A 27,453-nucleotide genomic window follows, 5' to 3' on the forward strand; every position below is an offset into this window, starting at 1 on the left:
CCCAATGTAGAAAGGTGTTTGTCTAGCTCAGGATTTTTAAGATTAAATTGATTACTTACATGGTTTTGAAAAGTTTGTTTTTAGAGGTGCCAAATGCTTTTAGCTTATCTCTGGAACAAATAAAGAAATAGGATGAAACTGCAGATTCAGATAACTTAGTGTCTCCTTCTAAGAGTTCATTTTGCCCAACCTGAGCTCCTGGGAAAGTTCTGCTTTTCAAAACAGTATTTCCTAAGCACTCAGCACCTTCTAGGTACCTTATGCTGAGGACTTAAAAGTCACAAGTCACTGCAAAAGTACAGGCCAGAACCTGACGGTGGAAGAGTTTATCTCCAAGAAACGTAAACAGAGATTCAGAGGTAATAGTGTTCTAGTTATGGCTGTAGTGATTTTAATGTAAGAAACATTAACGTAAAGATAGTGTAGCAACAACTCTTTTTAGCATTCTGGTTTTAGCTCTGAATATTATTTACGCAATTCCACATTTTTAATTTCAGATGACCCAAGAATCTGTATAACATGCATTCAGAACTATTATATGTAAGTACAGCCGTATAGCTCTTCATGTCTGTACATTTTTCTAAAGCAAAAATCTGTGCTTCACTACATAGATCTGTGCTGTGTATGTTATCCCATTGTGTTTAAGTATTGCCTATCTGAGAACACTAATTTTGGAAAAAGGCTTGGGAAATGCTGAAAAACTAGCCAATCACTCACTATCAAGGCCTTTTAAAACTTATGGACTGATGTGGACTTTGCATGTATGATGAGAAAACAGAAATGGTCTAAAAGTTAAACAGTGCCTCTGGATTTGGAACTAGTATGCTCTTAGTATATTGTGTCCAGTTCTGTTATTTTCAGTTCAGCAGCCATGCTTAAAAATGTAAGGAGGTTAAGCAAAGAAAAGAATACATAGATTAATTGAAAGTTTAACTTAAACAGAGGGGAAAGAACTCTGCAGCTTTTCAAAGAGTCAGTTAAGACATCTCTGTAAAATTACCATGACAAAAGAAAATGTTGATAAAAAGGCTATTGAATCTAGCTATAAACAATGGCATTGGATCATATATTTTTACAAGCAATCAGGTCATTACAACCACAACATAGTAATTTCTAATTAAGCATGAATTAATTTTTGTGCCTATAATTAAAAAAGAAAATGAAATTAGTTACACTTAAGAACCCTGAGATTAGAAAACATGACTTGTTAATATTTGCCAGTTGAATAAGTAACATAACCACAAATATACTCTGAATCCTTCCTTAGAGGAATAATTATTGTTCATTAGGATGAGAATAGAGCTTTACCATTGCCGTACCTAGAAACATACAGAAAACAAACTCAATGACCTCAAAAGAAACTTACTAATGATGTTCTACTTTATCTTACAGGTATGAGCAACGTTGCTATAAATACTGCCCAGAAAATACCTACAGAGATGAAAGTTCTCTGCAGTGCAGAGAGTGTCCTAGCAACTGTGACAGCTGTGACAAGGACAAGTGTGACTCATGTAAGGAAGGCTTTTATCTGTCAGGTAAGCAAAGTACCAAGTATGGCACATATACAAAACTATTTCAGACTTTTTCTTCAGAGAAAGAGTCTGGACCCAACTTCTCAAATTCATAAATTGCTTCTATGGCAGACAGTGGGGGCTGAGGGAAGTTAGCCCTTTGCAGAATCAGGTTCTTTGCATTAAGGTGAGTGGTTATTTTAGCAAATGGTGCTGTTTGGTTCAAAAGCTCCACATATTTAACTACATATTCCCACTTTTTTTTTTTCCCCCTATTTTGTTTTTAACGCATTTCCATACAAAGAATACTGTATTTCATTCAGATTTTGTGAAAGAAAGGGGTTTTAATTCACAGAAAGACATGGAAATGTTTCCTTACTATTTGCAAGTCTAGTTTTACTTTGACTTTCAGATCCACTTAAAGTAAAGAGCCTTAAACACTTTGAAATTAACTCAGTTAAAATCACTAAATTCCAGATCATTTTCACACAAGACTAGAATCTCTTAGCTTTATTATGAAACTGTAAATCAGGCAGGTCTTGTTGAGACATGGTGACGAAAACGAATCACAGGAAATCCTGAGGTTATGGTATTCTTGTACATTGCCTGCTGAAGGTGCCCAGTAGCAGAGGACAAAAGCATCACACTCATGGAAAACTCTGTGGTCACAACCAGAGCTGATCTGATGGTCTACGGTTTTTTTAATTGAAATTGGAGGAAGCTTAAAAAGCTACTATTGTAACAACTTCTAGAGGCTTTGCTACAGTATGCCAGCCCTTAAATTGAGTCAGATTCACCTGAGTTCAGCTTCGTATGCATGGGAAACCAGAGATTCATCCAATCCTCAAAATTTGCATATATCTAACAATCTTAGGGAAATCTGGACTTAGATTTTACATTGGGCCAGTATAATAATTGGGAGTCAACCATAAAATGTTTATCTAGATTTGGACTTTTGTAAGATTTGTAGGTGCCAGGATTTAGGATATGGATGAAAACCCATCCAGTTACAAATTTAAGTCCAAATTGGTTTGAAGTTTGTGAAGTCTGCATAAGCAACTGAGCTGAATTCAGGTTTCATGCTAAAAAATTAGGGTTTATATAGCTACAAAAAGTTTCATGGGTTCTAATATACTGGTTTTTCTTAAACTGTTTCTTGCTGGAAATAGAGAGATGCTATAGGTGAGGTACCTCCTTGTCAGGATTGACAGGAGTCAGTATACACCATAACACCGGGCTCTGTTTCTGTTGCAGATGGCACATGTGTGAGTGAGTGTGGAGATGGCTTTTTCACTGATGACATCTCTAGAGAATGCGAACCTTGCCACAGGAGCTGTGCAACCTGTGTTGGGTACAGCTATGACAACTGTACTGGGTGCAAAACCAGTTTCCAGCTATCTCATGGGCAGTGTCTGAATCCAAGAAATTCTCCACCCAATGGGAAGTTCTGGAGTGGTAAGTCGCAACAGATCCCTTAATCTTTTCTGTTCCTCTGAAGACAGCTAAAGTTTTAGGAAAAGGATATCAAGATCTTGCAATTTGAGTGAAACTGTTGTTTCACAGTGAAAATTGTTAAAGTCATTGTCATCTTAAAAATATACTGACCAAAACCACTGGTCTCATAGGGTGAAATTCATCTTCCTGTGAATAGCATAGCATTTTAATACAACTTAAGCGTTCTTTATCTGGGAGTTATCTTATCTGGATAGATAAAAGATTAAAAAATAAAAGATAAAAAGACAAAAAAGATGAAAAAATTGAAAGACAGATAACAGATTAAGGTACTGTGAGTTCCTTATCTGAAGTACTGGGAGCCTTATAGGCTATGTTTTAGTCCAGTTTTGTGGCTATTGATTCCCTTCACAGAAGTGAATGTAAGTTGGAGGAAATGGAAAATAATCAAGTATGTGTCTCTCTCTGTCTGTGGTGTGTGTTTAAAACCAATCTCTCTTCTTATCCCTTCTCCCCCCAACGTAGGCATGCACTGCTGCCTAAGAGACCAAACACAGGATGTAGAACTACATTCTGGAGTTCTTGTCCTACCTTGGCCATTTCCACAACCTTCACAAAACAATCAGTTCTTTCTTGGTGACGCCATTTATAGCATGGGAAAAACAATTCTCTGTTCCAAAAACAAATAAATTATTTGGAAGGAAAATGCTTTTAAATTTTAAAGAGGTTGAAGGGAATGATTTGTATTAATTTTTTTAATTATTTTCCTTCATAAGCATCTTCAAATGCATCCCAGTACTTTCACAAATTTCTTGTTAATAAAGTGTTAAATGAAAAGTATGCAGTAGAAAATTTGCCGTTCCCATTATGTCAGGTAGATAAAGTACAACTGAATAGGTTATGTTACCAAATGAGGCAGTGCTAATGGTGAATTTACTACCCAGCATGCAAATTAAAACTCATTTGCTATGAATATTCTTTCTTTTTAAGTAAAACCTGTGCAGCACATGGAATCTCAATAGTTAGGATTGTAAGTGGCACTTTTTAATTATATCTATGTCATACCCTCCAGCAAAGGGTAAAATTTCCTCTAGAGTTGCACTAGCTGCTTTGCTGATCACTGTAAATAAAGAGAAAAGTCAGTGTCATACAATCCTTTTACTCTCTTTATAGCTGTAAAGCATCAGCTGGAATAACAGGTTCCGTTCCAGGTACAGTGTTTAAAGAAAGAAGTGGGTCAATTAGAGAGGAAACAGAAAGGTTTACCAGAAATCTAGGGAAAAAATTATTTACAATGAAAGGCTGAGATAAATGAGGGACTTGGGACTAAATGAGAAAGCTAAGAGGAACAAAATCAACAAGAATGGAATAGATCAGGTCATGTAAGTGTGGTAAACATGACTTAAAATGCAGAAAATTAAGTTTAGATTTAGCATTGGGAAAAGGGGAACTTTCAGATGGAATAATGGAGAAACAGTAGAATTTTGGAGGAGATTTGAAGATTTCCGTCACTAGAAAATTTCAGGTCTTTAAGAACACATGAAAACCATCTGACAGGGATGTTTACTGAGTGGAACAAAAGACTAGATTACTTAAGCTCCCTTCCATCTTTATTTTCAGTCAAATTTTTCTTCCGATTCCAATGTTTTTATTTGACTCAAACACATCAAAGAATGACTGTCTTTAGGTCTATATGACCTTGTATTAGAAATTAAAATATACTAAGAAATATTTTCAGAAAAAATATTGGCCATTTCTATTAATTGCCTACCTACAGAGGCATGGGGTATCAAAAGGAATAACATTTCTTAACTTCAGAAAAAGATCAGAGAGACCTAAAATGGAGAAATATTAATAGAAAGTTGGTCTCCTCCATGCATTTCCTTGGGTTTCTTCCATATGAGTACGTATTTTTTCAATTTGAGACTATCTACATCAGTGCCATCAAAAGAGCACATCTGTAGTTTGGTCTATCTATTGGTTACCTATTTATCACGCTGTCAAATAAGGTCACTCATTGTCAGCTTTTTTCCTTTCAGCAGGCAGCTGACGCAGTTCTGTATATATCAGCATTGCTGTGCTGTGAAACCTCTTTCTCTCTATCTTGCATACCATTTCTTTTTCCTTCCAGTAACTAAAATACATCTTACTTAAGGACATTTCAAACTGTAAGATATGTCTTTCTCCGAGCTGCACTGGCTTGAACACTAATGACTACTCCAAAATCACAGGATTCTTGCTGCAGCTGGTGATGGAAGCCCAGGGAACCTTGCTGGTGGCTCTTCACCTTTTCTTGGATAGACTTGCTGAGAATTTCACAGTGTGGCAGCAGCTATGCCATGTAACTGCTGAGAAAGTGATGCCGAACTTGGTGATACCTTAAGCCTTTTCTCACCAGGGTAGGCTTCCAAATAGTAGTAACCTTCAAGTCATGAAGTTGTCACTGTCTTTACTGAAGTTACACCCTGAACAACTACATTTATCAACAGTTCATGAGGTTTCTTGCCTAGATGCTGTAGGATCGTCTGGTTCTCATAACAGCCATTTTCATTTGCTGATTAACAACAAAATCTAAATGGATGATTTTTTGGCTAGACTATTACTCTTTCACTTATTTCTTGTGACGATATATTCAAGAGGCAGATATTCAGCTGAGTTCAGACTTCTAACTGTGCCATCTATATTTGAAAATCTTGTTCCATACTGAAGATTCTTAACAAAAAAGAAAGGATTCAGGCAAGACCTAACCACATTTAACTCTAGCAGTATATAACACCAATAGGGTTGTTCCTAATTAGAGACTGTAGTACATTGACAATGTTTCAAAATATGTGGATAAGTTAAAAAAAAAAAAAAAAAAAAAAAGAAAAGAAAGAATATCACTATCTGTTACAATTATTTTCTTCATTGTCAAAAGCTTTCTGAAAACCATTACAACTTAGCAGAGGCAGCCACTGTCTTTTATTGCTTTATTCAACAGTGTTGTAGGAGCAGTACAAGCATGGACAAAATGAAAACCTTACTGTCAATGCGGATTCTGGCTGGCATATATGTACACAAAAAACTCCCTGGGCGTAGAATAATGATTCCTCTCCGCATCTTCTTAAGCAATTTTGTAGGACCTCCTCTTTTCAATTATTTATTTTAAAGAAGATTATGGGCACAGAGAAAACACTTTTTCTTTCATACATGGGTGCAAAGTCATGTCATCTTTCCAAGTTTTTAACTGCTTCCTCTGGACAGATCTCCAAATATTTTATCCCAGTTTACTTTTTTTTGTTCTATAGCTTGTTTATAGCTACTTTGATTTTTTCCAGGGTTATGTCTTCTTAGCAAAATATAAGGATCTTCAATCTCATCTGTTGTCAAACTCAGTTTCTAAGGGTAGCCTGTCATGCAGCATGGACATAGTCCAAGATGCTTGTCCATTCTGTAAGGGATATTAGAATACTTGCGTGATTGTTCACCAGCCGAAAGTGGCCAAGACTGTGGCTGAGATTCAGCTTTTGGCTCTCATCCTCTCTGCCTGTTTATCAGTATACACTTCTTCCACTGGGTGCTCAGTGTCCTTGATACATTTACACTGGTGTAGCACCATGGCAGAGCTGCCTCTGAGCTTCAGTGGCCTGAATTGAAGAACCTAATTAAAGAGCAGAGACTGGATAATCATTAGTACTCCCACTTTGGGGGACTGAGCTGGGCATGGGGGCCAAGTATGGCATAAACAGCCTTGTCCCTGTCATGGGAATGAAATGAAATTGCACCAAGCTCATGCTCAGCACATGCCTTGCTCCAGACAATGCAGGAAGACAATGCAACTAGGAAGACAGTGAAAATTTCCAAATTCAGTAGTTTACATCAGCTTTTACCATGTTAGTCTTCTATTTATTCTTTTTCTTTAGAAATGTTACTAACAGAGAGTTGAGGTACTAGATCTTGAACTGTATTTACAAATAATGAAGCCATTTCTCTTTGGCTCTTCCAGTCACATTGATTCAATGGGTTCCACTGTGGTTTTAGTGACTGTATTGACATACTATATGGGACAAAGTGAGTTTTAGGAAACAAAGACTGTTGTTTTGTTTGGTTCCAAGGCAGCACATCAAAGCCTGCCACGGAGAAACCAACATAGAGTCTGACTTTGCAATTTGACAGACTAATCTGTCTAGGCGAGGATTAAAACCTTTGTGAATGTGGAATACACCTTTTTCCCAGTTTTACATTTTTACTTCTATTTTGTATGCAAGGATAAATGATAGACCAATCATGAATTTTTATAAGCACACACTCCAACAACCAAAATCAACTTTCTAAAGTGATATTTACTTTGGGGGTATACTCTGCTGGGCAAACAGTTCAACTCATATCAGGAATCATTAATAAGTCATATCCAGATCTGAAATAATGAAACTGACCATGTTTGTTATCCAGGCTTTTAAAAAGATAGGGCAAGTCGAGAACGGGAAAAAAAAAAAAAAAAAAAAAAAAGGAAAGAAAAAAAGAAAAAGAGACAGATCAAGTTCTGTGTTTCTAGCGTGAAACATCTGTATTTTATCTCACGTACCAGATGACGAAATTACTTTGGAAGCCAGGAGACACACTAGTGTAAGCTTGATTCACCAAGTGAATACACACACCCTTTCAACTGGATTAGACATTTTGCAAGTTATGGTCAGGTCTTCATTTTGCCTGTTCACTATAAATATCACACCCTAAAAACTTGTTTGTTCCCCAGTTACAAAGTTTAGTCTACCACATTCTTCTGAAAAGTTCAAAAGGAAAAAAATGGATACGGAATGAAGTCTGTTTCTGATGCAAACTCAAAACGGAGTATTTATGTCTTTACATGCAGATAATATATGCTGTAGTAAAGTATGCAGCTAAATAGCAGCTGATTCTGTTTACTACTACATACTACCCCCAATAACGAAAGCAACCTCCCACAAGTAGCCACTGACCAACTGTATCCATCTTGCATATTCTCCTTTTCCTAAATACAGAGTAAAACAAAAGAGGTAAAGATGCAGTAGTTGAGAGAAAACAATAATTCAGGCTTTAAAAGGATTTTTTAAAAGGACCTTAATGCAGCTATGCAGATATACATATAAAGGTCTCAGAATATGGAAGGAAAAAAAAGGAATGGAGTGGGCGGAAGACAGTAGAAAAAACAGCAGCAGGAGAGCACCGGTCATAGTCTTCCAAAAGTGAAAATGTTATGACATTTAAAATGCAGAATCAGAGCATCATGGGAAGAGTTAGCAGACCTTTTTAAGCATCATCCATATGTGAAACTTCAGGTTGCTAGAGGCAAGCAAAAACTATTCATTATCCCATAGGTTCTTAGGCATGCCAATTTCATGTTCTAGCTATTTGTTTCTAAAGTAATACTGTGGTTGTTACAAGATAATTAGACTGGGAATTAATGGCTATTGGGGATTGTGATTTACTTCTCAGCACTCCTATAGTTTCCTTAAATTTACTGTTGACATAAGGTTTCAAAATGGGATAGGTTTAGTATTTTATAATATATGTATATTGTTTTCATTATGTTTTACTGTGTGTATGTAATTGTAATTACCTCATGGATATACATAACCTGTTTTTGTGTTTTTATTCATGACTATATCAGTTTTGCAAGGCCAGTGCCACGTGCAGAATAAAATATAACAAACTAAGTAGCATCTCAACTAGATCACATTCAAATCACATCTCACTACACAATGTAAAAGCTAGACAGGTCACCTTCTAAAAGAAATACGCTTGCAGTTACAAACAGCCATGGCGCTTCATTTCCTTCTGCACTCCTCACCGCAACAATTGTGCCACAGTCTAATAACAAAATACACTTAAAAATACTCTCCTTGTAGAAGTCAGTGTGTTGAAGCTAAGGGTATTACAAACGTACATAGGGAGCTACTTCAATAGCAACTTAAAAATACAAGTATTTGAGTCCCTCTTACTCATAGAAGACCATGAACAAATAAGATTTAAAATGATTAAAACAAACCATCTTTTATCATTCTGAACACTTACTGCTTGCACTACCTGGCATAAAGATCCATTATCCCTAAGAAGTGGATAGAGGGAGCAAGATGGGCAGCACAAAGAGGATGAGTATATACCAGTAAGAACACTTACAATGTAGTTGTGGGTTTAAATGAAATTAAAGAGGGACTATAAGGTATTTCAAATGCTGTTATATTTAAAGGCATGTCTCTTTAGATATGGCCATATCTCTGCTCATATGTTCTCAGGTTTTGTAGAGGGCTTCCTGTTGTTTTTTTTAAATAAACTTCACATTTTCCAGAACAAATGGTAAGCATGTGAAGAGGACCACACTTCTTTCCACACGGACCTATGTTTTTCATCCTGAATATTTTTGAGGACTCATTTAATCTTTCTCTAAAACCAGACTGAAAAATTCTGGGAGCTCAAAGTAAGATCACTTAAGCAAAAAGAAAGGAAATATGGGGACATTGTGTTAAATGGAGCTAAAACGTCAACTCATTTTTTCCTTAATTCAGTTTGGGGTCACAGTTTAAGTCTTAAAATACTGCTTTTCAAGAAATTCTGCCATTGTCTCCTTCATGTTGCGCAAGCCCAAATGAGAAAAGAAAATACAAAAAAAAATATTTTTCAGTCTTCCCCCACCCTTCCAGTCAATAATCCCTTGAATAGACTGAATAGACTGAATGGGCAAGAGCACTATGGTAGCTTCAGAGCTGCAGTAAACCTTAGCTCAAGAAATGTTGCCATGTGATTCAGTTTCTCAGTTTCTAGGAAGGAACAGGAGAGGTTTAGCTGGGTGTATATCAAAGTTGTTACTCATTCTAACAAAGACACAAGAATCAACGGGACATTGAGTCAGATTCTGGCCGAATAAAGTTTAAATGGAAGGTGTTTTCATTTGAAAGAAAAAAAAATAACCCACACACAAAAAAAAACCAAACAAAAAAAAAACAAAACACAAAACAACAACAACAACAACAAAAACCAAAAAAAAACCAAAAAAAACCAAAACACCCAACACCACCAACAACAACAACAAAACAAAACAAAACAAACAAACAAAAAAAAAATGAAAAAAAAACACCATCGAAAAAGAATATATAAGGATAAAAACAGCTCAGCAGGTCTGAAAATGTCAGGTTTTGACCTTTAAAAAAACCAGAATAGAACGGTATAATAATAAAGTACAGTATTTTTTCGATCAATGTCCCACTTTTAGAATATAGATCGTTTACAACTCTACATCATAGATTTATGACATCTACATTTACAACTTTCATTTGCAACCATAAGAGTTACGGACCAAAATTTTAAAGGAAGGCTTGTTGGATCCTCAAGTACAAATGGCAGCATTTAGGAGAAAGCAAAATACAATGCAACAGCTAAAACCAGTCATTTCCAAGCTTTCCAATTATCATCAGACCAAGGAAATACATTTTACATGACCATTTTTCAGCTTTGTAAGGCTATTCTGTGGAAAGTTCTGGTTACATTATTGGAAGTAGGATGCACAGGTTTCTGTGAACAAACCTCTTGCATCACACTTGCCCATTTAGGGAAGTTTTTGCTATGCAAGAAAATTACATTTAAAAACTTCACATTACTCTAAATGTGTGTTGAGGCTTTTTTTAGTAAATGAAAGCCTATTTCCAGTCAGTAAGAGTTTTATCACAGGAAAAACTCGTTTTAACTGACTAGGATTTAAAAAAAAAAAAAAAAAAAGATTACTTGTACGATTTCTTCTGTCAGTACTAAAGTTGGGACATTTAGCTGCTTATATTTGACTGGAGAGTTAAATATTGTCTCCTGTGCCAGCTATCAGAATCCCAATTGCTTGTGTACATTCCCCTCTGGTGGTGACTAGCAAATAGTACAGAAAACAAAAAATGCTGCCAAAGGGGCAAGAATTAAATGGAAATAAAAAGTTCTTCACTGAAAAAGGTCTTTTTTTTTAATCGTAAGACTTGAATTGTTTTTGAAACAATGAGCACATTTAAACATTCTTCAGTGGTAGTTAACAACTTCTCTGCTTAACCTTATCTTCCTCCTATTTATTTTTTATATTACACCAACTCTCTTGCCAAGATCAAGGTCCTTTTCCCCTGGTAATATATACATCAGTAATATTTTTGGCTTGCTTCTTCACACACATAACTAATATTAAATTACAGCACTTATAACTACCCAGTAGGGATTTTAAAAAAATAAAACATAAGCCAAGGTAAGGTAGCTGGATGTAAAGCTGCTGAAAAGGGAAATGAAAATTTGTATTATTTACATATTTGTATTATTGTACATTATTTACATATTTATATTATTGTACTTGTATTATTTCAGAAAAAGGGCAATGACATTTTCAGTGGGAAACTCAGAACTCTGCCCTGACAAATTCTGAGGGTTTATCAAAGCAACTATTGGAGGAATGGAGAATGTGCAACTGCAGGCAGACATCAGGAACAGATGGTCTTTCTTTCAGTCAAAGTTCTACAGACAAAGTGAAAAACATTAATTAAAAACTACATAGCTGTGCAATATATCATCCATTATTTAATGTTCTTTCTCAGAGAGTACCAAATGACTAGTCTCTAAAGGGGAAAAATGTTAGGATTTGCAGGCCAGTGGGGATCTTCTCTCATAAGCAGAAAAAGAGAGAAGGTCTGCGTATTTAAGAATAGGAGAACAGAAAATCTATTAACACCAAACATCCAGTTTTTCCAGAGTATTCCTTATATTCTTACAGATGACATCAAGAAGGACAATCTTTAAGGCTTTGTTCAATAATAAAGAGTCAGGAAAAAACATGAAGCTAAGGAGTAGTCTCCCCAAAAAAATCTTGTGACAGTGAATTTCTGCATTTCACAAGAGTAAGCAATGGTCACCAGCAAGTTATTCAGGATTATTTGGATAAATAATCTGAAAATGCTTGTGTGCTATATGGTTAGGTACATCTAGAGGCTTGAGAGAGACTTGAAGGGCCCTTTACACTCAGAGGTACTTAAATAGACTAGAATCCTCTTAGAACAACATGTTGTAACCTGAAATATAGAAAACAGATCTTCAGCATGGAAAAAAGTCATAGAAAATGTGTCAGTAAGAGACAGAAAGGATCTAAACTCATAGGACCTGCCAGTGCAGAAAGCTTTACAAGACATCCACATCCATACACTTAAAAGGGCTAAGAAAAGCAGAACAAAATGGTCATTCTCCTCAAGAAGTATGAAACTTATCAGCAAATAAAAACAGTATTTTAAAATTACTTTGTAACTCTAGCTCTTTACTCCCTAAAGTACACAACTATTAATCCACATGTAAATAAGTAACTTATACATAGACAGGGCAAAGTACAGAGCCTAATCAGGATTTTTCAAGAAATCTCCTTTCACCCTGAATGTTCAATGAGTCTGACAACTGCCTTCCCAGCAGCAGGAACCTCATCGCAAAGAGCCCCAGCACTGAGGCCTCAGTCATGCTGCTGATACCAGAAGAAGGGGTGTTTCATTGCTGCTTTAGGTATCACGGAACTCACTTCACACACTAAGGTTTCCTTGCATCTCTCTAGTCCTTTGTCAGTACCTACCCCTCCGCCATTCTCCCACTCCTGCAACTTCAGAGATCACTTTGCAGTAAATCCCTCCCGCTCCACCTCTGGGGCCTCCCAGTGCTTCTACATCGCTTCCACCTTTTCCACCTCCACAAGCCAGGGACTCTGATCCTTCCTCACTTGTTCCTGGATTTTCAAAGAGCTTTTCTAGAGGTTTTCATTTTTACACACTAATGATTACCCGATACTATACCCCTTAGGTTCAGCTGTGGCCAATATGAAGTCACAAAGGTGACACAGCCTTCCTGTGTGCTGAAACCTAGGGCTTTTATAAGGGTTTTTATATCAGTGCTTGAGGCTGCACATCTCAAAATTCAGTTTCAGGCATTTTCTACCTCCAGAAGACTTCTGTACCTTTGAAGATAGAAATTGTCTTCAGGTGGTACTTACTGAAATACTGTCCTAGTCCCACCTGTCTTGGTCCCTGATAGGTCTCTCTCTGTCTCACAATGGCCACCAACACTGTTGGCTACTAAAGCCAATGCTAAAGCTATTTGCTGCCTTGCGGGGTATACACAAAGGTCTAATACTTTGTCCGTTGAGCTTCAGACTGGGCAGACCCGGTCTCCAGTCTGGACTGTCACAACCCATATTCACCCTAACAGGGTGCAGCTTTCTTCTGTTACGTACATTATCCTCTGGATCCTACGGCCTGTGCCTGAACCCTGCAAACACTCTTGGGCCCTTGTTCAGGGGAGGCCGAGGTGCCGTAGCCAGAAGGGTGGGTGGTGATGAGGAAAACTCTTCTAATCTCCTGCTGTATCTGGAGCTGCTTTATATTGTGCCAGTTACCAACAAGAGCTGCAACACCACAGGCTTTCACTACCCTGTGCAAGTAGTGTTCAGAAGTAGTCCTGTTAAAGAATGACTAGCCATGTTCTTGCTGAGTGCCCTACTGTTAAACAGCCAGGTTTTGATCCACTGTGCTATCCCTGGACCCTCCTGAGTTGTTCTTGTTCTGGCCAAGGATAGCATATTGGGAGATTTTTTTAGTGCAGAGAGTTTTTAAGATGTTCTGAGCTGCTGGTAGAGTCACACGTGGATGTGACATATTGTTATGGATCATCTCCTAGCCACATTGAATGTGGACCTAACTTCTTTCACTGAGATAGCTATGGCTGAGCTCATTTAGCAGTACGGTTATAAATAATAATAATTATTAATATTTTTATTATTATTCCTCCTTCTTCTGCCCCTGTGCCATCTTATGCATGCATCTACTTTTCTCTCTGCTTGATAAAATGACCACCATTTCCCCTTGTGGGAAAGGGCTCTATATAAGTCTCCGGTTCTCCTCCCTCCTCTTTTTACTCACAGCATTTACTTTCATGACTTTCAATCAAAATGTCAACATTTTAAACCACCTTGCCATAACAGGCAGAATATAAAAGTATAGTGATATGCTGCACGTGGCTAATAGATGCTGTCAGTCAGTCCGTCATCTTATAGAAATCATACATATTTAATGGGCAGGATGAGCTGGATGTCCTAACTGAGGTATAAAGCTTAATTTGCAACAAGCTTCTGATTTATTCTTTATTTTTTATTTTCAGCAAAATCAAAAGGCTACTATATTCTACCCACTGGTCCATAATTATTTTTTCATCAGACATCCATTTACCCATTGTTCTAATTGCTTGGATCAAAATATAGTACTGCATGCTGGGACCTATCACACTGCATGGCAAACTTTCTCTGTATTAAGTATGATCCTCAAATCTTCTTGGCATTTTGGAGCTGAGCAACACATTGAATAAAGTCTATGCAAAGCATAACCAAAGCCTTAGTTTTCCACAGGCATGAAAACTTCATTTAACATGCATCAGATGCTTCCTTTTGAAGGGAAATACCAGGCAATAGCTTTGAGAAGAACTATTTAACAGACCTTCTTTCCAAACACCCATTTCTCTCTCCTTCCTACCCAGATTTTTCTCCCTTAGCTACAGGGTAATTGTGTTCCGCAACCAGCTAGTACAAAATCTCCATGAAAATACCTCACTACACGAAGTGCCCCAAATTTACATACTTTCTAGCTCTACCTCTTTGTAGTCTATTAAGATTACAGATCTGGATTTGGTTTTGGAGCACTACATTGAAACTAATATTATTAAACTAGATTATTGTTATTATTTGTGATGAGCAGTGCAGAACAGTGCCTGTGTGAATCTCAGGGTAACATTTATATTTTCCTTTATTACGATTCTTAACGTAGCATTTAAGTGAGTGGATTTGAACACAATCATCAAGTTCTTCAACTTCTTGAATTCCAAAAATTCACAGAGGTACATTTTCAAAACAGCTTAGAAAAAGCCATAGGAAATGGCGTTGTTAAAGGGAGGGCAAATGAAAAAAAAAGACACCTATAAGACAGCAAAAAATTGAACATTTTCTCCGTTCGTCCCAGATGAAAAACAAAAATTGCAGTCCTGCAACCCTTCATGCAGGACCTGTGAGAAATCTGCTGATGTATGTACTTCATGTCCAGAAGGTAAGAGACTTCAGCTTCTTTGGGTAAGTTTTGCAAGAGGCTAAAATATTCTGTATCCTACACACTTCCCAGGAATATTTTCATCAACAGTCACTAGAAAGTTCTTTCACAGCCTAAAGCATAGGCAAGTAATCAGATAATCACCAGCTGAAGTCAGGCATCAGCTAGGAATTAAGTACATGCCCTTGGCAATGCAGCTAAAAAAACCTCTTAGGTTGATGTTGTTCTTTTTCTTTCTTTTCAATCAAAAGTTGTAGAAACGATGCAGGAATTCCTGAATAGGGATCAGGAAGATCATACAATCATAGAATTGTTACGGTTGGAAGAGGCCTCAAAGATCATCAAGTCCAACCATATACCCAATGCCACCATGCCCACTAAGCCCACCAAACCATGTCTCTAAGCACCACATCTAAATGTTTTTTGAACACCTCCAGGGATGGTGAGTTCACCACCTCCCTGAGGAGCCTGTTCCAATGCCTAACGACTCTTACAGTGAAGAAATTCTTCCTAATATCCAGTCTGAACCTCCCCTGGCGCAACTTGAGACCATTTCTTTACTGGGGATAAGAGACCAACCCCCACTTCGCTATAACCTCCTTTCAGGTAGTTGTAGAGGGCGATAAGGTCTCCCCTCAGCCTCCTTTTCTCCAGGCTGTGATGTGCTAGATAATCTAGCAGATCCATATGTGTAAGGTAATCCTGATGATTCCTTCTAACCTTAAATTTCAGTGACGTTTGAGCAAACTACTTTGGGAAATGGCTTAAATAATATTTTACTCATGTTTATAAGCATCAAAAAGTTAAATTTTGAGGAAGTTGAAAGGTTTTTTTATAGCCATCCAGGGCAGGAATCTTTAAAATATATTTCTAACTGATGCTTTTCCCCACTTGGGTTGTTCTTTTGCCAGGAAAATTTCTTATCCATGATACCTGTGTTTCTCTGTGCCCTCAAAAAACTTTTGGCAATGTTGCAAGTGGAAAGTGCGAAATATGCATGGACGGCTGTGAGGTGTGCTCTGACCCCTGGCACTGTCAGAAGTGTCAGGCTGAAGAGGACCAGCTGCTCTTCCTCCACAACGGCAGATGTTTACAGGGATGCCCTGAGGAAGTAACTCCTGTCGGATGACTGTTCCTTATTTTCTCACTGTGCTCTTCCTCTTCAAAGGTCAGATTCATTATAAACCTTTCAAGGGACATCTTAATGTAACTTAAGCTATCAGAAACTACCACAAGGTTAAAGTCATTTTCAGCTGGCCTGAATAAACAGCATTTTCTCATGTTTAGAGAAAAAGTGAAAAATCAAAAGTGAAACTAGCCATGAAATCCCGTGACAGATGGTACAGCCCCCATTTACTTCAATAGAACCATGGTACTTCCGGATGGTTCATTATGGTGACTGAAAATAAGATTCTTGTCACTCTCTTCACTTGTTCTTTCCTCAAAGTAGTACAGAGCAGGGCTGTGAACCCAGAAAGTGGATGTATCAGAGTCCTGATATGCTAATATAGTGCTTAGTGATGAGTTTCTCTATTTGGTTTATATTCTTTACTTTCTCCTGTAATAAATGTAATTCAAAAAGAAAGATTACCATTTGACTGTGATGGATCAGGCACTGGAGTAGATCAGTGCTTTTTCTGTGCTTTTTTCATCAGCAATCATCATACCTATATATATGCACAAAATCCGTGCTATGCACTATGAAGATCTTCCTTGGTTAACCTTTTTCTTTAGAAAAATGCACAGCTCCTGCTTTTCTTACCATCAGTACAAAGTACTCTGGCAGTACTTTCCTGCTAACTTTGCCAAATAAGTCAATACGGGTCAGTGGAACAGATTCTGGTCAACAAATGTCAGAGTAAATACAAAGTAATAGCACTAAAGCCTACTGTAGTACAGAAACAACTTTTCATATCAGAAATTGTGGTATACAAGCAAAGATAATGTTTTGGCATTAATATGTTTGTTCTCAGTACTCCTTCCCCACAGTTATCCTACACAGGGTCAGTATAACAAAACCAAACCTTTTCATATGTCACTACTCTTTTCAGCTGTTATTATCCTCCTTTTTTGCAAATTCCAGACTATCAATAACGGCTTCCCAGACATCATTCAGCAAAGTTCACCAGAGTTAAACTCTGGTTTGAGTCTCTGAGGCAAAGTTCTTGAGGCATAACTAATCTCCACTGGAGCAGAGACTGGAAGAGATCTTTGTTTTGAGGGTTTTTTTGAGTTTTGAAACATGCTGTAGGGGATGGAAAGGGTTAACTTGCTGCACTGATAATTTCTGACAGAGGATTTTGAAAGACTGGGCCAGCCAAGTACTCAAGACTGGAGTAAGAGAAGAAAACAGGACTGTGAGAAATAGGTGGAGGATTAGGACAAAGTTTAGGAGAAAAAAAAGATGAGAATAGATGGCAGGCACAGCTTTTCCTATCGTTTCTCTCTAACCTTGCTCCTAAAGCACCTCCTCAGCCTTTCTTTGGAAAGAACATCTCCAAGAAGGAAATAAGAAGCACCCATCTACAGCGAAGAACAAGCTTGTTAATGTGAAGTACTTGTTCTGGGATTACTTTTTTTGTCAACTTCTTCCTTAGTTTTCATCAATGGCTGTACACATATGGATTAGCAATCATCTCAAAATGTGGACTTGTTTGTCCTTTAACTTTCTAACGTTTTTGTTTTGAGAGTGTAGGCAAATTGGATTGCATCCAGCCTCTCCTTTTATTCCTCTTCTCCTGAAATGTAGGCACAAGTTTTTGCTACATTTTCTTTATGACTAATAATCCCAACCATGGTTGTCTATGGTTGCTCTCACATCACAGATACCAGTAAAACACGCTCCGTCTTCACTGTCTCTAGCTTGCTATCACTAAGTGCAGGTACTATCTAGGCATCCTGGTTTTGTTGGGTTTTTTTAATCTCAGCCCTCCTTATTCTTCCCAGCCTTCATACTTCTACTACGAAGGTTTTCTCTACTCTTTGTCCTCTCTAGGGCCACTGAGGTTATACTTCTGTGTCTTTCCCTGATATCATTGTTGAGGGTCAGCTGTGCAAGACTAGAGATTGCATCTTTCTTTTCCCAAACATTATGGATTTTCCTATCTCATGTAAGGGGGAAATCAAGAAATGCGCAAGAAAGTCCAACATCCCTTAGGGAGTAGGTACAAGAACAAAGGAAGGACAGACTCCCTTCATAGCACTAACCATGCACATTTTCTGCCCGTAGGCAGAGGGGATGTAAGTGGAAGATGGGCAAAAAATTGTGTGAGAAACCTCTTTCTTTGATTCAGTTAAATGTGTGTGCTGGGAAAGTCTCATATGTACTTTTGTATTTGTATAGCCTGGACTGTTTGATAACTACACATTGACTGGCAGCTTGCTTTGTGTTTCTTTTCGTTCAATAGGGGATATTTTAATGATTCTGAGACTTGCAAGGAATGCAGTGGATCCTGTAAGACATGCACAGGAAGTGCAAACAAATGCCTGTCCTGTAAAAGTCCTTTGCTTCTGGAGCAGTGGAAATGTAAACCGACCTGTTCAGAGAAGCATTTCGCCTCTGAAGGAATCTGCAAACACTGCCCTGAAATGTGCCAGGAGTGCATTCACGATCAAACATGCAAAGGTATTATAAAGAACTTGGCTTGGCTTGGCTAAAATCTGTCTTGATCTTTCTAGAGGCAGACTGACAGAAATGTAGATTTGAAAAGAAATTCTGTAATAAGCAAAAATAAAAGGTGTATATATAATTGCTAATCTCTAAGATAAAGACTAAGCAGAAAGTGCTTTTTGATAAGACTGAGTCTAAACTGTTAATCTGTAAAGATTTCACATTGCTTTGCCTGTTCCTGTAGTCCTTTGGAAATTCCTACTGGTTTGATTCTATTTCTGATGTAGTGCATCCATGCCTGAACATTTAAACCAGTGTGAAATATAGAATGTTTCTTTCCTTGTTTGGTTGAACTCTACATCTCTTTACCATTTTTGCAAATGAGTGCTCATGGTAGAGAATGAAATGTCTGTAATGGAACACGTTATGAAAACTTTGGATATCCTGGTGAGTCTGAATGTCCCCACAAAAATTTCCAGGATAGTTAATATTGAGAAGCCATTCTGGAAACATAAACATGGATGGATGAAACAACAACAAAAAAATCATAAATAAAGCCATTAAACCAAGTACTCATAGTAAAATTAGCCACTGAATCCCAGCTCTATGCAAAGACAAACATTCAGGTCCATATATTCCAGCCTGACTCATATTTTAATAATAAACCAAACAAAACTTCAGATGTGGACATCCCTGATCTTGCAGGAAGTTCATAATGCAGATATAATATCTCAGTAGAAGTCCACCTATATTAAGTAGCAGCATGGTTTGGCTAACACCGGCAAAGCTGAACAGATGACTTCACTGCTCAGTCTCTTGATGTAACACAGAAGATGCTGTGTAAGGGTTGGGCCATTGCAGGCAGTTTGGAGGGGAAAGCGTCAAAAAAGAAAGCACTACCTTCCCAAGCTGTCCTCTTACCTCCTACCATGACAGGTGCTGCAGGAGTTATGGTTTCCTAGGATTTCTTCACTCCCTCAGTTACAGAGGCCAGAATTCACTGCCCATTTGCTCACATGTTGTTTGCTGTCACCTGTAGAGTGCATGGACGAGTTCTTCCTGCACGAAGGGAAGTGTGTGCAGGACTGCCCTTCTCACTTCTATGCTGAAGACAAGCACTGCTTTCCCTGCCATGCAGACTGCAGGGATTGTGACGGGCCTGACTCAGACGACTGTACCAAGTGCACCATCGACTTCTTCGTCATTTACGGTGGCATGTGTTTTGAAGAGTGCCCTGAAGGGACCTACTATGAAGAAGCTACTGAAGACTGTCAAGGTTGGTAGCTGTTGTTTTCCCCAGAAAGGTACTGAGATACAAGGGGGTTTGGTTAAAGACTATCCCAAAAGGGCCTGTGTGTGCTTGCTGATGTTGCTATCATCGGTGTCCTGGAAATGAAGGAGACAGCGAATGCAGAAAAATAATACGGCATACCTTAGAACAGCAAAAATTGGAGAAAGCTGAGAGAGGTAGCAAAGCTAGATGTGTTTAATATTATAGGCAACCACTCTGGTAACGTGCCGAGTATGCTGGAGACAGTATGTTGAAAACCACTGCTCAGCAAAAGCCATGCCAGCGCAAAAGGAAACCTAAGGAACTGCCTGCATAAGATTGAAAATAGTAAAATGTCTGACTATTCAGAAGCAGAGCTATTTCTCTGTTTCTCTCAGCCTCTCGTCCTGAGGTGATGGCTGCTCCTTGCAAAATTAAAGCTGAACTAATAATCTGAAATGCAACAAGAAATGGTGACATTCCAACCGTTTGTCCATTTCAGCATGCAACAGGACATGCCAGACTTGTTCTTCTTCCACTGCCTGCCTTACTTGCAGAAATGGCCTGATGCTGAACCATGACGGGCAGTGTGTGGCATCTGGATATTGCTCTCGCACTGAGTACTATGTTGAGAAAACTCAGACCTGCAAGCGTTGTCATAAAAAATGCTTCCACTGCTCAGGACCCACGGAACACCAGTGTTTTAGCTGTGCGAATAACCACTACCTTCTCAGTAAGTGTCTTGCTCCTCCCTCTTGATTTTATTCTAAGTGACAGCATGAAATAGGCAAGTTTCTGTCACATTTATGAAACATCTAGGGCTGCTTCAGCCATCCTAAATATTGCAGACTTGACCTGACAAGTAGGTAACTTGTGCAGAGATAATTACTTCTGTGGGACTACCTGGAAACTCTTTGCAAGACTGGGCTTGCCACTCACTGGGGCCAAAGCAGGACTTCTAAGTAGCAACAAACTCCACGGCTAAACAAAACTTGTATGTTTCATTTACTTGGTATGTACTCTTCCTGTTATTTCCTACAAGGAACTTAAAAAGACACAAGGAATATCCTTAGGTTTTTTTTTCTTAAATGTACGCACAAAGAGCTCACATTTTCATACTGGTTTGTTTAATCCCTGCAGAGATCTGATGAGCAAAGAAATACTTAAGCAGAGCTCTTAAAAAGTTCTTCATGGATCATTAGGTCAGTATCTAGTGGACGGCTGAGGTGCAAAACTACTTTTCTGACATTGGAGCAAAGGACTGTATTGTCTCAGAAACAAATTGGTAAAAAGTATAAAATCCCAAAACTTAAATTTTACTTCTTTGCACGTTCTTTAAAAAACAAACAAAAATTTTAGAAAATCATTGGGAGAAAAAAATTACTAAAATGATCTTTCATGCAGGAAAAATCTAAACAACATTTGAATTAAGACTGAACCTGAGTTTTTTGAGTCTAATTCTGATGCAGAGTTTGCATTCTTAGATTTCTGAGGTCTTGCATCAGACCTGTCTTTTTATTAACACACTCAGCTGCTTTGCACCATTACAATTGGGGAAGTTGATGGAAGTATGTAAATAAACATCGTGGAGTGGAGAAAGAATTGTAAGAGAAATAAGGGGAAGTATCTTTCTTTGCCCAGTTGCAGCCCAAGTAGCAAAAGTATAAAAGACAAGCCAGATAATTAATACAAGCTACTAACAAGTACCCACTGCTCTCTTAGCTTGATGCACTTGCAGTTAGTTGCATCAGTCCTGACTTCTCATTCATGGTTCCTATTTTAATGACCCTTGGAAAACTCAGTGAAAAACTGGGATGTATCTGGTACATTTGGCAGCAATACAGGCATTTATTCCCATAACATAAAGCAGTAGTCACAGACAGGGGTAAAGGCCAGCGAACAAACGTCATTAAATCTCAAATTTATGCATATTCATCATATACAGAGAATGCAATGAGGTTGATGCTAAGAGTGAAACATAAGGAAAATGGCAAGGCAGGTACAAAGTTTCCTAACTACTATTTCTTCTTTTGTATATTCTGAAAGAAATCACAGCTGCTGTTCATTATTATGTATTATGCATTTATATTTCCCAAAGACAAAAAGTTACCTGTTCTGAAGAGCCTGCTAATGTACATAAAATGCAGAAATGAGGACTAATGAACTGGCAAGACTTAGAAGAAACAAAAAATAATTACTATATCCCAACATTCTCTTTTCTTGCTCTGGTACACTCTCCAACAGCATCTCCTGTTAAAGAGTTTGCTCTAGCAAAAGCTGTATGAGATGTTTTGTAGCAGCAAATACTGAATATGATGTGTGGTTCTGCATTGTTGTCTGAGCAGATACAACTTGTGTTGAAACATGTCCAGATGGGTATTATGTTGACAGCAATGAGAGACAATGTTCCCCATGCCACAGCGCCTGTGCCACCTGCATCGGGAAACACAGCTCACAGTGCCTTTCCTGCAATCCAGGCTGGTACAGACAAGGAAAAGGATGCGTAAACCAGTGTCCAGCAGGGTAAGGTCCAAGATCTTTAGCTAAGATCTACATCACAGAGAGAAGCTGGAGAAATTAGATCACTCTGCCCCATTCTCCCTCAGAGTGAAACAGAACTGAGTTCTATTTTCAGGCGACAAATTCATATGTTGTCCCAGTACAGAAGTGATGGAAAACCTTCCCTCACAGTAGAAAAATTTAAAGTTGGTGTCCAAATTTGGACCAGCTTGATGTGATGTGGCCATTCTTACACTCCAAGGATGCTCTTAGGTTATGTTTATACAGAAGAGTGTGAAGCAGAATAAACACACAAAGTTAACTGTTGGCCCGCTTGAGCACAGGAAGCAGCATAACTTCCTTCAGTTACCCTTGCAGCCTTCACTTAACCTGAAGTTCAGATGAGGGTTCTTTTGTTTTGCATTCAGTGAATGTTTATAACGGATCATAATGAAACCAACCATTAAAACACCTTTCAACTGAGGACGCATAATTCTAGACAGCAACTTCATTAATATGACCCCATTTAATTTAAAAATGTGAATTCAACGTGCTCTTGTGAAATTCAAATTTGGGAAGTAGACCTATGATTTCTGGTTCAGGTCCACTTCATTTTGCAGTACAGTACAATCACACTGGTTGGTAAATTATCATCCCATTAAACTGAAAGTCTGTAATGACCACATCTCAACAAAACCACACTGCAGTAATTCTTTTTTCCCTCACAGCACAACTTGGGTGAACACTGTTCCTCCGCTGAAACCCTTTGGCTAAGCCTGTTTGTGCACTGGAAGTAAATATGAAATTTCTGAATTTCCATCTGACAGCAGGTCATCAAGGACCAGTGAGGAATTCAGTGCTCACTCAACATCTCCAGGATATCTCTTGCAGAGCCAAAACAGAGTTGAGGTTTTCTGAGCCCTGCCTATTTATATACTTACTTTGTGTCTGAATTCACCCTAGATTTTAGAAAGCCTTGCTTTATACACTCTCAGTTTACAAAGTCTTGCTTTATAGCTGAACTCCAATGGCCAAGAGGAATTAAAGGAAATTAATTCTATTCCCACTGAGATTGCAAATGTTTACTGTGATCACATCAAAATCACTTTTATACATTGATGTAATCATAGTAAAAGCTAAGGTTGAGGGCTGTTTTGGTTTTCCTGCCACTGCTGAGCCTTATGCAAAGCCATGACTATCCGATCTGTTTCAGGTATTTTGCTCAAAACTCCACTGGATCATGTGAGAGATGCCACAAGGGTTGTAAGGAGTGTATGGGGCCTCAACCCACAGACTGTCTTTTCTGTGATACATATTTCTACCTGTTGCGTTCCAAGAATGAATGCGTTAGCTCTTGTCCAGAGTATTACTATGAAAGCAAGGACAACAATGTCTGTGAAAGATGCCACCCTTCCTGCCGAACTTGTGAAGGTAAAAGCATACACTCCACTCTGACCAAAAAAAAGGTTATCAAAACACCTTCCAAGGATTATCAAAACACACCTGAAATCTCTTTTTTTTTTTTTTTTTTACTGTCTGCTCCAAGATTTGGAAACATTTCACAAGGAGACATACCACATACAGTGCTACCAACCTGTCCATGACCTAAGTAGCCACAGTGGGTGATGCAGACCTCCCCTGGGGCTGCCGGGCACTCCCTGGCCCTGGGTGACTTGCTGCACTGGCTGCCCCATGCTGCCACCTTTCTTTTAGAGTATTGATCTATCGAGATCAAAGCAAGGATATGAATTCCTGCCAAAATCCCCGCAGGGTTGCCTCCAACCAAAGAGCACAAGTGTAGAGGCAGCCACTCACGGGGAGGGCTAGGAGTGAGTCCTGGTGCCAAGTCAGTGAAAGGAAACAAACAGACAATGATAATGAATTTTCCATCAGCCAGGACTCTCACAAAGATGTTCATCAACTTCAACAAAAAGGGCTCTGTTAGTTTCAGAGCTGGACCTAGTTTCTTGCACAGACACTGAATAATGACTGAATAATATCTCACTCTTCGAGCTGTCCTACTACATGTTACTCTGTGAAAGCCAAGAACCTAATCCAACCACACATCTTTACAGCCTGCACAGGGAAGAGTAGAAATAGCCATAAAGAATATCTTTAGAGTGAAAAGCAAAAAAAGAGAAAAAAAGCTGTGATGTCTGCTGCTTTTAATACAGTTAAGTATTTTTCAGAGTTAATTTTGAGAGGTCATCTACTTTATTCTGTGACACACTTACGTATTCAGCTTCTTCTTTTTCCTAATTCATCCAATTTTGAATCAAACAGCATTAATCCCCTTGGACCCATTTGGTGTCCTTTTCTATGTGAACGGCATCAGATGACACCTAACAGGCACCACTCTGCAGCTTAGACCACACCATATTGTGATATACAAAATTTGTTTTGGATAGTGGATATACTGGATAGAACAGATGGCTAATTGCATCATAACAGTATTTAAAATTGTGGAAATAGTTCTTAGAATGAAGCCACCTTCAAGAACTGTTAAAATGTAATTGCATAACAACATTACAATAAGTAATAGAAATATTTTGGCTTGGATGTGGGACAAAAAGATAGCCATTTTAATTTAGACTACTTCCATTGATTTTTACTTTATTTGGGATAAATACTACAGGACAGATTTTCTATCATAATCAGAGAGTCACTAAGATGAAACACAAACCAGTTCTTCTCAAAAGCAAACCTGTAAGTGTTCTGAGATGCATCTGCACTGCTCATGTATGAGCAAAGAAGTGTTGTGGTGTCTCCTGTTTCTCAAAAGCAGGAAGGCATACCCTGCACTGTGCAGAAAAATCACTTAGTAAATTCACTGGATTATAGAAGGTTGCTAACTTCAGCTGTTTAACTGCTGTTAACATGAGCTACTTGAACTTCCAATTCCTTCCTTTCAGAGAGTGGCAGAAAACACCTAGTTGCAGGGAAATGTACATCTTAACACGTAGGACAAACCCATCAATGTTTCACAGAAATACTGCATGCAGCATCCGTCTTCAGAAAGAGTCTCCAACACACAAAGTGCATATGATGCTCTGTTTCCACCTAGTGAAGAATTTTTTTCCTGTGCAACTAAAGAATTGATTTTACCGTTCAAACATAAACATACCTTAATTCATTGTGGTTTGAAAACAGTTAGCTAGCAGCTTAATAAGTATTGATTTTGTGAAGTAGAGTATTTGGCCAAAGTTCCCCACAATTTTACTTCAGTGCACTGACCTAATTGATTTTCCGGAATGTGTCAAAGCTTCACTGTACAACTGATTCTCAAATGACCTTTTCATGAATATCAAAACACGTACAAAATACACTTGTGGGCACATAAAACCTCAAGACTAGGCCCAAGCTCTTTCTAATACTAACCTCCTCATGCTGAACTCCTCACTGCTGATTCTTGATGTTGACAAATACCCTTTTCTTTGGTGGTAGTGGTCATTACAATTTTTAAAGAAAGGTAGATGACAATTTTTCCTGTTGTAATGTTGTTGTTCTATTTGCCTTTCTAGGGAAGGGGGCATTCAGCTGCACATCTTGTGTATGGAGCTACAGTTTATCAGGTGGAATGTGCAACTCAGACTGTTTTGTAGGTGAATACAAAGTCCAGGAGACGGCAGGACAAGAGGTACCTATTTGTAGGCACTTTTCCCTGTGATTTGTATGCTGAACTTTAACTTCTGAACACAATACAAACACCATAGAATGCTCTTTTCTGAGTTTTCAAGGCTGCTTATCTTTAAATATGCTTACTTCTTTATTCTCTCGGCAAAGGAAGCATTGTTTCTCTTTCTGGGGTTGTCTACTCTTGAGTAATCCTCTACCAGTAAATATAAAGGTACAACCTTGTCAACGACGATACCAAAGCCAAATGAACAAAATCAGCTGTATTAGTAATTCATCTTTTTCTTCCAGTATGACTGAGATTTCCCCACAGATTTCTGCTGCTTTGTCTGTAAGAAATCACATCGTATTCCTGATTGACAGCTATGCTGGCGCAAACCTCTGAAATTAACAGAGCTGTATATTTACTAGAGTAGGACCACAATGAGGTTTGGGTCTGTGGCACAAGTCTGGGCACTCCAGCTTCCAGATTTCCACACCAACTGCCTTCCAAAGATGTTTATTCAAGAGTATAGCAGCAAGGTAAGCCAGCTGGCCTGAGATGCTGCATACCCTGGAGTCTCTGGCCTGGAATATCCCCTTAGCAGTGCTGCTCCATAACTGTGAGCCTGAGAAAACAGTCTAAGAGTTGGGGAACACAGAGGTCTGCAGTTCTTTCCAAGAGCTTTGACTCTGAGAAACTGGACCTCTAGCTATGACCCTCCCATCTTGCCCAGGTTCTTCGATTCAGGACAAGCAGCCTTGCAGGTCTGACAGAAAGTTTGATGAAAGGTTATTAGAGTTTCCAGATCCTCACAGTCAATATGCGGTCCTGGTGCCATGGCAGAAAAATAGCAATTTTTTCCCAATAGGCTGGGAACTGCAAATACTGGAAGCCCTGAAATAGCTGAGCTCAGAGCATTCTGCAAGGTAGATGTGACAACAATGATCTCTGATTGTATTTGTACACAGAGGTTCCCAGGGGCCTATCTGGAATTTGAGAAGCATACCTGAATTTAAGTTGTTTCTGTAAAACAGAACAAACACGATCTAATAAAAATCTGGTTTACTAGAAGATTTCCAGACAGCTTTTATTCGTTATTTCTACTCCTTCCCAAATTAGAAAGGAAATTCATTCTCTCAGGTGCCTTTTTTTTTTTCCAGAATATTTCATGTTGCTTCTTCCATGTCGGTTAGTTTTAATGATACTCTTGCGTACACTTCTTGAAGGCCTCTTTACCATCATTACTGCCAAAGAACAACAGATCTGCTAGCACAGGACTAACAACACAAAAACACACCTTCTGGCCAAATTGCTTACATTCTGAATGAATTTTATCCTGCTGTCTAGCTAGGTGAGCTGTCTAAGCTCCTACAACACTTTCCCCCATCTCCCTACAC

At 38.4% G+C, this 27,453-nt stretch overlaps 1 protein-coding gene across 1 annotated transcript in view; it reads left to right on the plus strand.

Moving 5' to 3' along the window:
• LOC104163380 (proprotein convertase subtilisin/kexin type 5-like) overlaps nucleotides 1-27,453 on the plus strand; it is a gene marked incomplete at its 5' end in the record, with an annotated part of 49,744 nt that overhangs the window by 20,889 nt on the left and 1,402 nt on the right. Inside the window, 10 exons of the mRNA XM_009702377.1 lie at nucleotides 1,393-1,535; nucleotides 2,766-2,966; nucleotides 14,978-15,084; nucleotides 15,973-16,073; nucleotides 18,469-18,686; nucleotides 19,711-19,947; nucleotides 20,444-20,674; nucleotides 22,287-22,464; nucleotides 23,654-23,871; nucleotides 25,962-26,077. Coding sequence (XP_009700679.1) covers nucleotides 1,393-1,535; nucleotides 2,766-2,966; nucleotides 14,978-15,084; nucleotides 15,973-16,073; nucleotides 18,469-18,686; nucleotides 19,711-19,947; nucleotides 20,444-20,674; nucleotides 22,287-22,464; nucleotides 23,654-23,871; nucleotides 25,962-26,077 — 1,750 coding nt within the window. The remainder of the gene's footprint in view (nucleotides 1-1,392; nucleotides 1,536-2,765; nucleotides 2,967-14,977; nucleotides 15,085-15,972; nucleotides 16,074-18,468; nucleotides 18,687-19,710; nucleotides 19,948-20,443; nucleotides 20,675-22,286; nucleotides 22,465-23,653; nucleotides 23,872-25,961; nucleotides 26,078-27,453) is intronic.

This window comes from Cariama cristata, unplaced genomic scaffold, assembly GCF_000690535.1.
Source record: "Cariama cristata isolate BGI_N322 unplaced genomic scaffold, ASM69053v1 scaffold4106, whole genome shotgun sequence".
Classification (NCBI taxonomy): domain Eukaryota; kingdom Metazoa; phylum Chordata; class Aves; order Cariamiformes; family Cariamidae; genus Cariama; species Cariama cristata.